Source organism: Scaptodrosophila lebanonensis, unplaced genomic scaffold (genome assembly GCF_003285725.1).
Source record: "Scaptodrosophila lebanonensis strain 11010-0011.00,11010-0021.00 unplaced genomic scaffold, SlebRS2 tig00000168-arrow-arrow-pilon, whole genome shotgun sequence".
NCBI classification, from domain to species: Eukaryota; Metazoa; Arthropoda; class Insecta; order Diptera; family Drosophilidae; genus Scaptodrosophila; species Scaptodrosophila lebanonensis.
In genome coordinates this window covers 458,360-474,959 of record NW_022060601.1, presented here as the reverse complement: position 1 = coordinate 474,959, position 16,600 = coordinate 458,360, and the positions used below count along the sequence as shown (strand labels likewise).

The 16,600-nt window shown below is 37.1% G+C and overlaps 1 protein-coding gene across 1 annotated transcript in view; it reads left to right on the top strand.

Annotated features, from left to right (window-relative positions):
* The window catches only part of LOC115629898 (MAP kinase-activating death domain protein), a 55,215-nt gene that overhangs the window by 28,360 nt on the left and 10,255 nt on the right, over positions 1–16,600 (top strand). Inside the window, exons 15-21 of the mRNA XM_030526499.1 lie at positions 5,684–6,160; positions 6,489–6,605; positions 6,927–7,184; positions 7,253–7,492; positions 9,617–9,889; positions 9,951–10,118; positions 13,392–13,400. Of these exons, the coding sequence (XP_030382359.1) occupies positions 5,684–6,160; positions 6,489–6,605; positions 6,927–7,184; positions 7,253–7,492; positions 9,617–9,889; positions 9,951–10,118; positions 13,392–13,400 (1,542 nt within the window). The remainder of the gene's footprint in view (positions 1–5,683; positions 6,161–6,488; positions 6,606–6,926; positions 7,185–7,252; positions 7,493–9,616; positions 9,890–9,950; positions 10,119–13,391; positions 13,401–16,600) is intronic.

Here is a 16,600-nt window from a genome sequence, read left to right as displayed (position 1 = left end):
CCGGATATAGGCTGGCGTCGTTCCACTGTAGAAGTGCTGCAGCAAAATCCATCTTTAGATGCGTCTGTATGTATCTCCGGAAATAGCCCGTTAATCCCAGGAATGACTGTACAGCCTTAACGTTATATGGCACCGAAAATTTGGAAATGGCTTTCGTCTTCTCAATTCCAGGCGTTATGTGTCCATTTTCCACTGTGTGGCCAAGGAAATGGATCTTTGTCTGCAGAAATTGGCACTTTTTCCATTTAATGTTTAGCCCATACTCAGCTGCTTTGTCAACAACTATCTTAATCTTCTTGAGAGATTCCTCTGCTGTCAATCCATAAATAATGATGTCGTCCATATAGAGATCCAAAATGTCATCGTTTATTAAATTTTGGAACACATAGTTCACGAATCGAATAAAAGTCTCTGGTGAATTGCGGAATCCAAATGGTGCTCTGTTAAATTCGAATAGCCCTTGCTTTGTAATGAAGGCTGTAAATTTTCTACTTTCCTCCTCAACTGGAACGTGAAAAAAATCCGTTTTCCAGGTCCATTACAGTAAAAAATTTAGCGCCCTGCAGCTTGGCCAAAACATCGTCGACCACTGGCACTGGGAAACAATCTCGTAGAACCATCTTGTTGAGCTGCCGATAGTCAACGCAAATCCGATTGGTTCCATCTTTCTTCTTGACTATCACAATACGACTGGCGAAGTTCGAAGACGAGCGCCGGATTATGCCTGCGCCCAGTTACTCGTCGATCTGCTGCTTCACTGCTGATTCTTCATTGATGGCAATGCGGCTTGGTGCATGCCGAAAGGGCATGATGTTGTTCTCCAAAACTATTTTGAGTTCGATCGGACACTCAGCAGTCTTCTCGGTCGCCTTGAACTCGGATATCATTGGCTGTACAGCAGATTTGAACTGAGGAGGTATTTCAGGATCAGTATTTGTTATACCCTGTACCCAAAGGGTATATTAGTTTTGTGCGAGTGCACATGGAACACACAGAAGGAGGCTTGGTAGACCCCACAAAGTATATATATTCTTGATCAGCATGACAAGCCGAGTCGATATAGCCATGTCCGTCTGTCCGTCTGTCTGTCTGTATGAACGCAAGGATCTCCGAAAGTATAAGAGCTAGAATAACCAAACTTAGAATACAGATTCTCCTGAGACCGAGAAAGGACGAGTTTGTTAATTTTTTCTGATTGAACCCCCCACTCCCCCCCTATTACCGATTTTCTATAACTCCCGTAATTCTTGGAATTTTGAAAATTTGGTAGTCACATTAGGTTCGTAATTATATATCCGTATACCAAGTTTCATTATGATAGAATGATCGGAAGTTATAGCCATATAACCAGGCCCAATGCACACATACATACATATGTGCAAGTACACAAACACGCATAAGGCACGATTCTGATGTAAATGTAAATGTATGTATGCATGCATGGAATATTTCATATTTAATTAGTTAATATTTAGTTAATTAATTAAATTAGTTTAGTTAATTAATTAAATTAAATTAATGAATTAATTTAATTACTTTTTTGTGGGGTGGTACAGGGTATTTAAGAGTTGAGCCTGCTCGACTTTAGCATTCCTTTCTTGTTTTAACTACATTATAAATACTTATCTGATTATTCTCCTGAGTCTCCTCCCCAGCAGGGGGAGAAAACTTAAATCCAGCCGCCGTCAGTGTGACATTAAACTTTGATAGAAAGTCGTACCCAAGCAGCGCGTCGCATCCAATGTCACCATCAACCACTACCAAGAACTTGTGTAACACCTTCATATTGTTGATCTCGATTTTGTTGAATGCTGCCTTTCTCATTATTGAGACGTCTGCTCCGGTGTCGACAAGTGCATTGACCACTGCATCATTAATTTGTATCTCCCTGAGACGCTTTGCTTCATATACAACATTTACGCCGGCCGAACATGTGCACTCTGTTGACATATGCCCAGTTTTATTGCAACGAAAGCACTTGATTTCAGCTTTTCAGTCCTTGCGCAAATGATGCACTGCACCACAGTTAAAACAATGCTGCTTCGTTTCGCTTCTTACATTTGCATTTTTGTTGTTGTATTTGTTTGGTACAAACTATTTTCTCTCTGCGTACACTTCCTTGTTTGTTTCCGCTACACTTTCGTAAACTTCATATTTCTCTCGCAATTCTTTGAACGATGTGCAGCTATACAAATTGTATTTAAAATCAGTTTTAAGATTTAGCCCATCCACAACATATCGAATTAACGATTCAGTATCCATCATGAAAATGTTCATCTTTGCGCTTTGTGCGAGCACTTAATTGTTTGTGAATTTCGGCACTGAAAATTTTGCCTCGTTGAAATTCATCGATCACCTGTTCACGCAACGATTTGTACTCGTATATATATGAACGTAGACTCCAAAAACAATGCTGCTGTGCGCGTCATCTTGGCGCGTGCCTGAACATACTTTTGTTTTTCGTTCAAACCGTACGCGTCTGCATTTAATTCAAAATTTGTGAACCACTTTTCCACTTGCATATTTTCACCGTCAAACTCCGGAATAATTTTAGAATAATTTTCCACCACCAATTTGCCTTCTTCTTTGCTGCTGTCTTCCGTTTGGCATTTCAGGGTCAATAGTTGCACTAGCTGTTGCATGGTAACGCTGTTTTCGGCTGTTGTGGTTCTATTTGTTTCTTCTTGCATTTTCTCTTGTTTTTCTCTGTTGCCTTCGGACCTTTCTGGCAACATCGTCTCATATGATATTGTCAGTGCGTGCTCACTTGTAACGGTTTCTTTGTCCTCTTTGTTATTCATTTTCGCGAGCGTCGACCGCGTTGAAACTGACGGATTTTTTGTCCTTGGGACTACTGGCGCTTTTCCTTTTAGAATAAACTGACTCACTTGCACTGGCTTCGGCTTTGCAACTGTGGGTACTGGCGTCGGCTTTGGTTTGTAGCCTGATCTCGTTTTTCTGGCACTCATGCAACTTTAATTGAATTTAATGTACATATGAGTATGCATGCCACTTTTCACGCACTTTTTGTCACTTTTTTTTCACAGCTTTCAAAATTTTTAGGTTGAGCCCCCAAATGTGATCTTGTGTATCATAGAATGTTTATTATTGATAACGATACCAAGATATATGATATAGTTTAAAATAGGAATATAATGTAAAATGATAATGGCGAATATTAGCATATGCAGCTAATGCACTCTGGTTCGACGGCTTACTTCTCTGACGGCTTCTCTCTGCTTCTTCTTCTGACTGCTGACTTCTGCTTCTTTCTTTACGGCTGACGACTGTGTTTGTAGTGCGGCTGACAACTTACTACTGACAACTAAGTACATTTCTACTGACTGCTTAAAACCAAAATGAGTACCGAGTACTGATGGCGATGCTGCTTCTAGGTGTTCCGCCATTCTCACTATCCTGCCTTCTCATCTTACATGTATGCAGCACAAAGTTGAACCAAAGCAGCGACAACATCAACAGCTGCGGGCAGAGCTTCGGTAGAGATTGTATTTATAGCTATAACTTTCTTCATCATCTGCATGATGAAAGTTGGCATACGGACACATAATCATATGAGCTCAAAATTCCAAGAATAACGGGAAATATGAAAGTTTGTGATTAGCGGGGGAGTGGAGGGTTAGGTTAGGTTTGGCTGCGATGGCTATTGATTGAGCTGGTCCACCCCGAGTATTTCTGCTAGATTGCTAAGAAATGGCCGCCCTAGTGTAGCTAATCTTCGCCTGCTTAATGCAGGGCAGTGTGCTTCCTCCTCTTCTACGTCTCTGCAGCTTCTGCAGGAATCATTGTATGGCCGATCGGACAGTGTCCAGTGAGTACCCCCAGTATCAGTGAGACTTCAGTTTTACTATATTTTAGAGCTAAGCAGTTCTTTTTATACTCTGTACATGAAATGTACAAGAGTATATTAGGTTTGCGCGAGCTGAAAAATGTAACAGGCAGAAGGAGGCGTGGCAGACCCCACAATGTATATATATTCTTGATCAGCATGACGAGACGAGTCGATCTAGCCCTGTCTGTCTGCCTGTCTGTCTGTCTGTCTGTCTGTCCGTCTGTCCGTCCGTCCGCCCGTATGATCACCTAGATCTCAGAGACTATAAGAGCTAGAGACACCAAATTTTGCAAAAAGATGCCTTATGTGTGTACGCTATACGAGTTTGTTTTATTTTTTGATTTTCCCCCCACTTTCCGCCTATGGGGGTTTTCCCGATTTTCCATTCGTATAATCGCCTATATCTTGGAGACTATAACACCTAGGGACATCCAATTTTAATCCAAGATGCCTTATGTGAATACGCAGAAAATGTGTATTTTGGAATTCCCCCCCCCCCCCCCGCCCCCCCCTCCCTTCCCCCGCTACAGAATTTCGTCAACAGCGTCCACATTTCGAATGCTACCTAAACCAAACTTTGCACACATAATTTATATATAATTACATATAACTCAGTGACGGAAGTTTACCTGGGTACAGGGTATTACACTGTCGGGCTTGCTCAACTGTAGCGTTCTCTCTTGTTTTAATTCTCTTAAGTTTTTATAGCCTTTACATAAAGGGTGAAAGGCTATACTGGTTTTGTGCGCATGTATGTAACACACAGAAGGAGGCGTGTCAGACCCCACAAAGTATATATATTCCTGATCAGGGTGACAAGCCGTCCGTCCGTCTGTATGAGCGCAAGGATCTCAGAAGGTACAAGATCTAAAATAACCAAACTCGGTATCCAGATTCCCATAAGCTCTAGGCAGGTCAAGTTTATTTTTTTACTCCTCTCCCCCGCAAATCGTGTTTTTGTTTATAAATTTCGTAATTCTTAGAATTTTGAAATCAATTTTGGTAGTTACATCCAGTTAGAGGTTAATTGTCCGCGTGTGAAGTTTCGTCATGATAGGTCAATTCTAAAGAAAGTTGTAGCCATAAATAAAATTTCTGCTCATGTGCTGTCCGCAGCTCTGCCGGCAGCGCTGCCCGCAGCTGTTGTTGTTGCTGCATACATATACGCATTAGACACATTAGTACTAACTGGATGTACCTACCAAAATTGATTTAAAAATTCCGAGAATTACGGAAGTTATAGGAAAAAACACGAATTGCGGGGGAGTGGAGGGGTGCATCAGAAAAAACAAACTCGTCCTTTCTCGGACTTAGGAGAACCTGGATATCAAGTTTGGTTATTCTAGCTGTTATACTTTCTGAGATCCTTGCGTTCATACAGACGGACGGACGGACGGACGGACGGACGGACGGACAGACGGACAGACGGACATGGCTATTATCGACTCGTCTTCTTATCCTGATCAAGAATATATATACTTTGTGGGGTCTGCCACGCCTCCTTCTGTGTGGTACATACATGCGCACAAAACTAGTATAGCCTTTCACCTTTTGGGTACAGGCTATAAAAATTTTATTTTTTTTTAATTTCCTTTTTTGTGGAGAGTACAGGTTTGTTTAATTTATATAATTTTTCTAAACATATGTACAGAGTATTTCCCAGTCGGGACACCCGACTTTAGCATTTTTACTTATTTTTCTTTGGGAACATGGCATACATTTATATTTGAGTACTTTATGAAACATCTGACGCTTGACTTTTTGCGGATTACAAAAAACTGGGAGGAAGAGAAACGGAGCTACTAATTCAAGTATAAATTTGTATAATTTCAGTGCGTTACGAAACCCGTATGGAAAGGAATGCTTAAGTGCGTCCAGGCTATTGCTGGAGGCTTAGATGTAACCTTTACCAATTTTGGCTTGGGTGGTATGGCTTCCGTTTTTCAACTTATGGAGGTAGCGCACACACATTACTGGAGCAAAGAGATCAACGATGGCAGCGATATGTCATCCAGCCTGATGTCTAGCCATGCAGCTAGTCCCATGGGAAGTCGTGAGAATCTACGCTCTCCTTCCAGCCCAAACGATTCCCATTCAGGCGTGGGTAACGAATGGGCTTCACCTCAGGAGTCGCGCAAAAGCTCTACGCACACGGAACGTGCAGGTCCACCAGCTTCAGGCTTGGCAGCAGCACGTCGCCTTTCTTCAGCTGATAGCCAGGATGGACAGTCTACTACAGATATGTTCAAGGATATGTTGTCACAGAAAAGAAGTGCCTTGAAAAATATGCTGACGTCCTTCGATTCAGATGTAAGTCCCTGACTTTAGACATATGTATGTATGCAGGTTACTTGTCCGCAGTTGAACTTGGCGCGTTTATCTCATCCATAGCTATAGCGAATCTTAATATAATCATATATTTATATAAATACTTATAAATATCGTTAAACATACTTGCTATATATAATACGGAGCCCCCTTTTAGCATATAAATATATACAGGCAGATGTAGTTCTATGGCGTCCACGGCTACACCTCGTCGCCTGTGTGCCGTCATGCCACGGCATTGCAGTCAAGCTTTATACCGCTATATATTTGTACTTATATATACAAATCTCGTATATATTGTAATTCATAGGCTGCTGGCTCTACGGGCGCGCTCTCCGTGGTCAGTGATCTACTGCCGGCTGGCAGTCTCAGCATGCGCATGCCCACCAGCTGCCGCTCGACAGTTTCAGATACAGAATACGAAAATGTAAGTACAATACAACTCGGCGGCTTATTAAAAATCTAATCGCCAATTAGTCATCAGAAATTTGAATTCAGCAATGGGTTATCAATGATTAGTGGTTTGGAATGCGTAAATAGCCTCCAGGCAAAAATAACTAGAATGGAGCAAGTAGCAGTTACACACAATTGTGTGCTAGTATTTTTTCTGTCATTGGCATCATAGCCAGGAAGTTGTGGAATCGGAGTTAAAGCGGGCATGTCTGAAAAGTACGATATATATGTATATATATCGTACATATATCTATACATATATATACCTAATGCTGTTCCAACGCTAATCTTACAGACTACTACCTCAAAGGACTCAAAAAAGAGCAGCGGCAACCTGTGGTCTGGCAAATCTACTCTAAGTGCTGGCTTCCGTTATACTGGCGGCCATTTAATAAATACATCTTCGTCGCCATCGCCAGATAGTCCGCGCGTTTATATATTCGAGGGCTTGCTAGGCAAGGATCGATTAAATCTGTGGAATCAAATGCAATTCTGGGAAGATGCGTTTCTCGATGCCGTGAGTCAGGAACGTGATATGATTGGCATGGATCAGGTATGTACTTTTATTAGCGAAATCAGAATTTTGCTCTTGATATATTTTGTGCCTATTGCAATTTACAGGGTCCCATTGAAATGATGGAACGCTACAAGTCCTTAAGTGAATCGGAACGCAAGAGACTAGAGCATGATGAGGATCGCTTACTGTCTACTATGCTATACAATTTAACAGCCATCTTAGTAATGCTTAATGTGAACAAGGATGAGATACGTCGAAAGATCCGTCGTCTTCTGGGAAAGAGTCACATTGGCCTCGTTTACTCTCAAGAGGTTCACAATGTGGTGGATCAGATCAACAATCTGGTGAGTTGAAATGGGATTGTCGTGAAAGTATACTGAATATAATTTCATAAATTGGTCACGTAATATATATAATCTTCAGAATAAGTATAGAAATTTAAAAAAAAAAAAATTTCATCGATTTTACCACCTTTTGGGAACTCACGTAAATGGTGTATAATTGCACATTTACATAGGAATTGTGTCCATGTGAGTGTAAAGCAGCTGCAACAGCAACAGCTGCGGGCAGCGCTTGAGCGTTTTCTATTTGCCATATGCTATAACATTCTTTAAAATCGGCATCGGAAATTCTAAAATACATATTTTCTGCGTATTCACCAAAGGCATCTTGATCTGAAATTTGGTGCTCTTACGTCTTATAGTCTCTGAGATTCAGGTGTTCATACGGACGGACGGACAGACAGACATAGATCAACTCGTCTTGTCATGCTGATCAAGAATATATACACTTTGTGAGGTCTGCCACGCCTCCATCTGCCTGTTACATTTTTCAGCTCGCGGAAACGTGAGTTCGAATATCGAGAGAGGTAAAATCGATCCAAATTTTTATACCCTGTACCCAAAGGGTACAAGGGTATATAAGTTTTGTGCGAGTGTACATGGAACACACAGAAGGAGGAGGTAGACCCCACAAAGTATATATATTCTTGATCAGCATGACAAGCCGAGTCGATATAGCCATGTCCGTCTGTCCGTCTGTCTGTCCGTCTGTCTGTCCGTCTGTCTGTCTGTATGAACGCAAGGATCTCCGAAAGTATAAGAGCTAGAATAACCAAACTTGGTATACAGATTCTCCTGAGACCGAGAAAGGACGAGTTTGTTCATTTTTTCTGATCCACCCCCCCGCTCCCCCCCTATTAACGATTTTCTATAATTCCCGTAATTCTTGGAATTTTGAACTAAAATTTGGTAGTCACATTAGGTTCGTAATTATATATCCGTATACCAAGTTTCATTATGATAGAATGATCAGAAGTTATAGCCATATAACCAGGCCCAATGCACACATACATACATATGTGCAAGTACACAAACACGCATAAGGCACGATTCTGATGTAAATGTAAATGTATGTATGCATGCATGGAATATTTCATATTTAATTAGTTAATATTTAGTTAATTAATTAAATTAGTTTAGTTAATTAATTAAATTAAATTAATGAATTAATTTAATTACTTTTTTGTGGGGTGGTACAGGGTATTTAAGAGTTAAGCCTGCTTGACTTTAGCATTCCTTTCTTGTTTTTTTTAACTTTCATAATTTTTATTTTTTTTTTTATAATTATTGTAAACATATGTACAGAGTATTTCAAAGTCGGGACACCCGACTTTAGCTTTTTTACTTGTTTTTATACCCTGTACCCGTAGGGTAAAAAGGGTATATTAAGTTTGTGCAAAGTATGTAACATACAGAAGGAAACATCTCCGACCCCATAAAGTATATATATTATTGATCAGCATGACGAGAGAAATTGATCTAGACATGTCCGTCCGTCCGTCTGGGTGAACGCGAGGATCTCAGAAACTATAAAAGCTAGAATAACCAAAGTTGACATCCAGATTCTCCTAGGTCCGATAAATAATTATCTACTGTTGTTTAAAATTTTATTCAATTCTGTCAATTCTAAGAAAAGTTATTAGCGAAACAAATTTTCGCCAGTACAACCCCCCCAAACTGCAGCAACAAGTTCGCTCTTCTTCTTCCTCTTTTTGCTGCTGCTTTGGGCGCATATAACTCAGTGACGGAAGTTTACCTGGGTACAGGGTATTACACTGTCGGGCTTGCTCGACTGTAGCGTTCTCTCTTGTTTAATGGATCGGAAAGGGATTAGTCAATGGCATAGAAAACTAGCGGAAATACCCTGTACTACTTATTTGTGTATAAATATAAAAAAATTGGAAAAAAACAAGTGGAAACTTTAAAATACTCTGTACTATTGTGTAAGCTAATTACTTATATAAATTTACAAAAAACAATAAAACAAAATTGTAAAGCAAATTCATTGGTTAAGCTGTGCGTGCAGGGTATTTTTAAGTGACTTGAGTGACTTGACTAAGATGAACTAGAATGAATTGTTGTCCAAAAGCTAAACAATTTTACGTTTGTTAATTTCTTATCGCATAGAACGGTAACGACATCGATTTGAAACCCTTGGGCTCACGACTTCTGCATCGCCAGAGCTTTACGGTACATCAGGGCACTGATGTGAATGGGCCGCTGCGTTTTATGGAAGTACGCGACGATGGATTGATTCTTCGTTCCGTTGATGGTACTATTGTGGAGCGGTGGTGGTATGAACGTCTAGTGAACATGACCTATTCGCCCAAGACCAAGCTTCTATGTTTGTGGCGGCGCAATGGTGGACAAACACAGCTGCACAAATATTATACCCGCAAGGTTAGTGGTTCCTAAATCTCGATTTTAGCAAAGTCCAAAATGTCTTTTAATCACCATGTAGTGCAAAGAGCTGTATAATTGTATTAAGGAGGCTATGGAGCGTGGTGGAACGCCCACAAATGTGCCCGAGCTGGGCGGGGAGTTTCCCGTACAGGACATGAATACGGGCGAGGGTGGTCTTCTCCAGGTCTGTCTTGAGGGTGTCGGTTTGTTGTTCTCAAACAGTAAGGTAAGTGCGTCCATCTTCACATACATAGATACACTCTCCCGCCGCTCTACTCGTTATGTGTAACCTTATGCATCTATAAGGCGCCATAATCATTATCAGAGCATCAGACATCAGTCGTACATAAGCCAAGCCAAACCAAACCTGTTACTGGTTCATATAAAAAACCCGCCCAACTTCAATTTATCATAATAACCATACATACATATATACTATACGTACTTTGTACCATACGCAAATAGGTTGTCAGTCGGCCAACATTGCTTGGTGTGATCAGTGGGGTCAGCTCCCTATCTTATTCATTACCATCAGTGCAATGCGGGGCCGACGACCAACTCAAGGCCAAAGTCAAGTCAAATTTTCAAGGCAAATTTGCTAATATTCTCTTTCTCATTTGTAACGCACAAAAACACAAACTGAACAAATAAAAAAAAAAGAAAAAGAATAAAAAATACAATGAACCCTAAATCTGAACTTATTACAGTTTCTCAACTAACTAAGTTATTCATTTTTATTATAAGTTAACCGACCTGGATATTTCAATTTTTCTGGCTTTGGTTTACTTGAGTCTTAAGTTGAATTACCTTTTGCATTGGTCAGGTTTTTCTTCTATTTCTTTGTGTAACGTGGACAAAGGAAAACTACTTCGCTATGGAGCAAAAGATTTTATTAAATGTTGTTAAGAAAACGCAAGGACCTTCTCAATTATTATTGTTGTTTGTTTTTCGTTATCAGTTTGTGTGCTGCACTTTAAGTAATCGTAATTCTTAAAAAAAAGAAAACACATTATTCCATTGTCACAGTTAATAGAAAATAAATTCTTAGCTGAAAACTACTACATACTATATGTAGATGATAGGTACCTATTACCATACGAAAACAAATTTCAATTGGGGACCGCTATTTCACAGACTGTTTGTACATAACCTCTTATGTACCTCGGATATACTTTAGTAATTGAAATTTACGAGTACATGAGAGTAACATTACCTGCAACGATATGGACATACCTAATTGTGACTACTTCAGCGCGTTCAATTCAGTTGAACTAGCAGTAGTAGTGAAGTAAATGATCAAGTCACATGCTGTTAGTACCGTTGGCTAACATATCTATTTTAAGTGTGTGCCAATTTATTCGTACATATCTTATTTTTTTTTACCAACTGAAACCAATAAATCTTAAGACTTTTGAAAAATACTCTACCTATTACTTTTTTAAGTATAAACATACATTATATTTGTTATTGTCTTCAACTTCGTTTCGGTTTAAGCTTTTTTGTTTGTTTGTTGTTGGTTTGTTTGTTTTCTCGTCTCTTTTATACTATATTGATATTTAATCATATGACGCCAATCAGCAAACGAATCTCAAAGTAACAAATCCCTGCGATCAAATCAAAATATAAGAAAAATCAATGAAATATACCATATATCATATCCATATATTGTGCTAGTGAATGTATTGAATGCTATATTCATTATACTCTCAATTTTATTTACCTAACCTACCTAATGACAAACATTTCTCTTATGATTGCTATTATTATCGATTAATATTATTATTATTGGTATTATTATAATAATTCTTTTATTTGGTGTATACATTTTAACATAATTATTATTATCCTATTACATTCATCAATTTGATAAGTAACGTTCGTAAACGTACTCTATAGTAACTCTGCAAATCCCCGACATTTTTATCATGTAAATCATCATCTTTCTAGTTTTCTTTTCAACTTGTAAAATGTACAACTTATTTAAAAAAATTATAATAACAATAATAGTAATAATCAATAAATAAATAAAAGTGTAACAATCTAATAACTGCGTTAATTTTAAGTTTCATTCGCTTTTTTAATTGAATTTCTTTGACTTACATATTTGTTACGATAAAAAAAAATGCCTTGGAACACATGGTGTGGATATGAAATAAGCAGTATAAGCTCATTTGCCGAAAAGCTCCATTCATTCAATTTATTTGTTACTTTCGTCCCGCATTTAGTTTGGACTTATGAAGTACTACCATTCGTAATTTTATTATTTTCCTGTATGTATATATACTAGTTAATCTATATTTTAAGCTTTGCCTAGCAGCGCAAGTGATTATAATTTTTTGGTTGTTCGTTTTTATTATTCGGGTGAGAGGTACATACATATGTATGTGCGTGAGTTTTAATTCTCCCAGTCTTAAGCACACTTGGAGCAAAGCTATGTATTTATGTATGTGCTGACGCATATATGCTTATGTATAAATATGTATACATAGTATGTATTACATACATATGTATGTAACTTTTTGTAACCTAAGTTCAGGTCTGTCACAAATGAGAAATTATTTAATTTTCGTTATAAAGTCCTTGTCAAAATACGGTTCTAACCGGTAATATAGCAGTAAACGTTCACTAAAAAAACTAAATATACATAATATATAATACATTTTTGTGCATTTCTCTTCTAAATTGATAACTTTTGAGATGGTCCTTGTGTATATTTGCTAATTCCGTTTTTTTTTCCTATACCCTCATGATTTGATATTTTGTGCTTTGTGTTTTTAATAGTATATTCTCTCCTTTTTCTCTTCCCTGTCTTCTGCTTTAACGTATTCTTACAAACCAAGTTCTTTTGCAGCTAAAAGCTCATTAATTATTTCTTCTTATATACATATAAATATATTTTGCTCTGCTTTTCGTTTTTTATTTGTTGTAATTTTGGAAGTAAACGGCTTGCGTTTTTTTTTTTAATATGATTTTTTATGCAAATAATAAAATACCAATAGCTAGGAAAACAACGACAAATAGAATATGGTTGACTTATCCATGAAATAATATGAAATAGCCCCTTCATTATCCCCCAAAGCCCAACTCCGAAACGTCTATAACATAACAACAACCACATTTCATATCGTTTCTAATTAGTAATAAACAAAACAAAGCAAAACGCAAGAAAAATACTAAAAATAAATCAACCAAAAACTTCATTGAAAAAATCGTATTTCTACTTTCTTTTATAATTTTCTTTGTTGTTTGTTTAATGTTTTTTGTCGTATGCGGAACGCTGCCACCGTTGCGCCATTACATCGTTGCTCTCCCATTTGTGGACTTAAAAAACTCGTTCCGTACGAAATGAAATGAATCGAATCATTCCAATGATTGGTCTTCCTCTCTCACATGCAAAATTGCAAATAAACAAATGTAACTGAAACAAACGCTATTCGATAAACGACTAACAAATCTATAACAAAAATTAACAAAAATACGATCTGAATATACGAAAAAGGATTTCGAGGTACTGCAATAAACAAATTTTTTCCTTGTTAAATTTGAATTTAACTTAATAAGAAACTATTGTTATGTAACTCCTGTACCTATATTTTGAGTTTTCTGATTAAAATTGTACTTCACATTTCGTTGAACATATTTTATTTTCTAGTATCACCAACAGGAATATATATATATATATATATATATATATATATATATATATATATATATATATATATATTCCTTGTATTTCTTTATATAAATACACATTTAAGAATTTGTTTTTGTATGCCATATACATATTTAATGTAAATGACATATAAAAACTACAAAAAACAATTCTATACAACAATAAAGAATAAGTAGTTGATATTAAACTTAATCAAAATAATATATGTTATTATATATATTATTTATAAATTTCTTACGTTACATAACTGATATTTTACTTTTTGAACGGTTTGTTCGTTTGTTTGTTGAATTGAACTCAATAAAAACGCTTTTAAACGTTTTTAACTTATATCGTGTCTTTTTCGCGATTTGCAAACTTTAGTTATTTAATAATTTCACTTTAAAATATGTTTTTCATAGCGACATTTGGAAATACATATTTGTCATATGTCACTATTTTAAGTGTTCCTTAAGTTTCCAGAAATTAGCTACACACACCTAAACACCTAAATACGCACAAACCCAAAATTGGAATTAAAAACTATACCAATCCAATTCACACTTTAAAATATAAGTATCACCATAATCATTGACAACTTTTGAGAGCAGCTAAGATCAGCTACCAGCTCACAAGGCATTGAGCATGCAAAGCACTCTGTCATTAACTATACATACATATGTTTGAGCAATTATTCATTACCCGAAAAACTTATCTAGATTCAGCTGTTAGCTATTATTTAAATGCATATAATTATAGGTGACTTGAATAAGGTTGTTAATATTGATAATTAATTGCATAAATAATTCGAAATGGAGACTTTCGATCTTCGGCAAACTGTCTTTTTGTACCCTGTACCCAAGGGCGTACGCAGTTTTTTACGAAGGCTGGGGGCGTTAATTTGCTGCACACTTTGCTTTCTCCAAATTTAGATATGAAAATTAAGTTATTAATTTTCTTGGGTTTTGTATAAAACTCATAAACAATGAACTCTTCTAATTCCGCATTTTTTCGGCTACTAATTGCCAGTGTACGCTCAACATAAATCCTTAAAATAAAAAACAAGTATAAGTACATTTGTATATATGTATAGGAATGTTATATTTTAATTATCTCACCGTGGTCATTGTGCATGACATAGCGAGCACATTTGTCAACGCCTGTCCGATTTTTGGATTGTTCGTAGGCATCCGCCAAATGTATATCCTTTAATTTTGTACACGCATGACAACATAGTTCTAACTCGTGCTCTATTCCTGTTAAGCCGTAAATAGCGCTAGCACAATCTATTTTTTCTTTTGTATCGTCGAATGAAACATTTTTAATTTGATTTGGGTGCAAAGTAGCTTATCTGCGACATTAAAGAATCAAGGTACGCGACCGAAATACCTCTCTGGTAATAAAAAAAAGCTGATGTAAATAGTTGATCTGGTCAATTTGTTTGTTTTGCGCTCTTCTTGGCATAGCTTTTTCAATTGAAACGTTATTTGCTAATTTGGAGGCATTTGTAAAAATATGATTGAAAACTACATCCGCGGTCGATCTGTGCATAGTCAAGGAATCCAATACTGTACATGTATATGTTCGGTGCGTTTTAAAATGTTATGCATTTTCGATTGCAATTTATTTACAATAAGTTCAAGAACGCCGTAGTACTTCGATATAGTGCATAGGCTAATTATAAACACGTTTTTACACGCAGCACTACTCGTATGTAGCAAAAATGCTCAGTTTTTCTGTTTCAACAACGATTCCATTCAAATATTTAGTAAAATCGCGTTTTCCATATATATGTAATAATATACTTGTATATTTTTAATATTAAAAGGATCGCGGTGATTTACGTCGTGTCACGAAAAAATAACAGCTTATACCCATTCATAGAAACAACAGTCAGGTAACGTTACAGTCAATCACGGTGTATTCAAATTTTGATTAAATATAAAAAATCCAACTCAGTTGAGGCAACAAATTGTGGGTGTTTTTGCGTTACGCCAAAAACTGCCCACTCCCCCTCCCCCCAGCGTACGCCCTTGCCTGTACTCGAAAGCTACAAATATTACATGTGCAATGTGCAGAAAAAACATATCTCCATTAAAGATTCCAATATATTCATAATCAGTATGACAGGAGAAATCAATCTCTGCATGTCCGTCCGTCTTGATGAACGCCAGGATTTCGGAAACGGCTTACCATAAATTGCCCGAATTCTCCTACTAGGCAAGTTCTTTCATTTTTTTTTCCTCCCACTCCTTTACATAATTAATATGTACACACATATGTATATAGTTATTTACTTTTGATTTAAGTTGGCCACAAAAAGGCTAGTTCTAGGTTATTAGAGAAAAAATTTTATTACAGTACTACGCATCGAGTTCGCTCTTATTTTTGCACAGCTGCGAAAGTTATTTTGGGTACAGGATATTCCACTGTCAAACTTGCTCCACTGTTGCATTTTATTTTGACTTTGTGGTTCGCCTTACCAATTTTAACGGATCTGGGCACAATGTTTCATCTTTTTAACGGGTAAACCTACCGAATTTGCTGTGTTGGAGGCTTATTGAACAAACTCATGTTGGTACATGTATAAACTAATAGAGGATATATCAAAAGTTATAAATATTATTAGGGCCATGTCGCATATAAAAATATGGTATAAAAATATGATACGCTGCGGAGACGTGAAATTTAGAGGAATGTAAACGCTCACATACTTGTAGCAAGGCGTTTTCTGTGGAATTGCACATATGTATGTACATACATATGTATGTACTATACATACTGTATACAACCGCAAACACACACGCAAGACTTAAAGTAATTTCATAACTTAATGAAATTAGTAAGAGTTCTTCGCTAATCCCATTCCAATTCAACCAAGCATGGATTAAAACAACTTTGTTTGCCAGTGAAAATGATGCCATTTTTGGAAGGATTGCTCATACATATTACCGACACTGTGGCTGATCTCAAGCGCAGTAAAAGCGAGCAGTTGAAGATTCGTGAACTTCTTTTTGAAATTGCCTTGGGTGATCAACGTCGGACGAAGCTCCTCA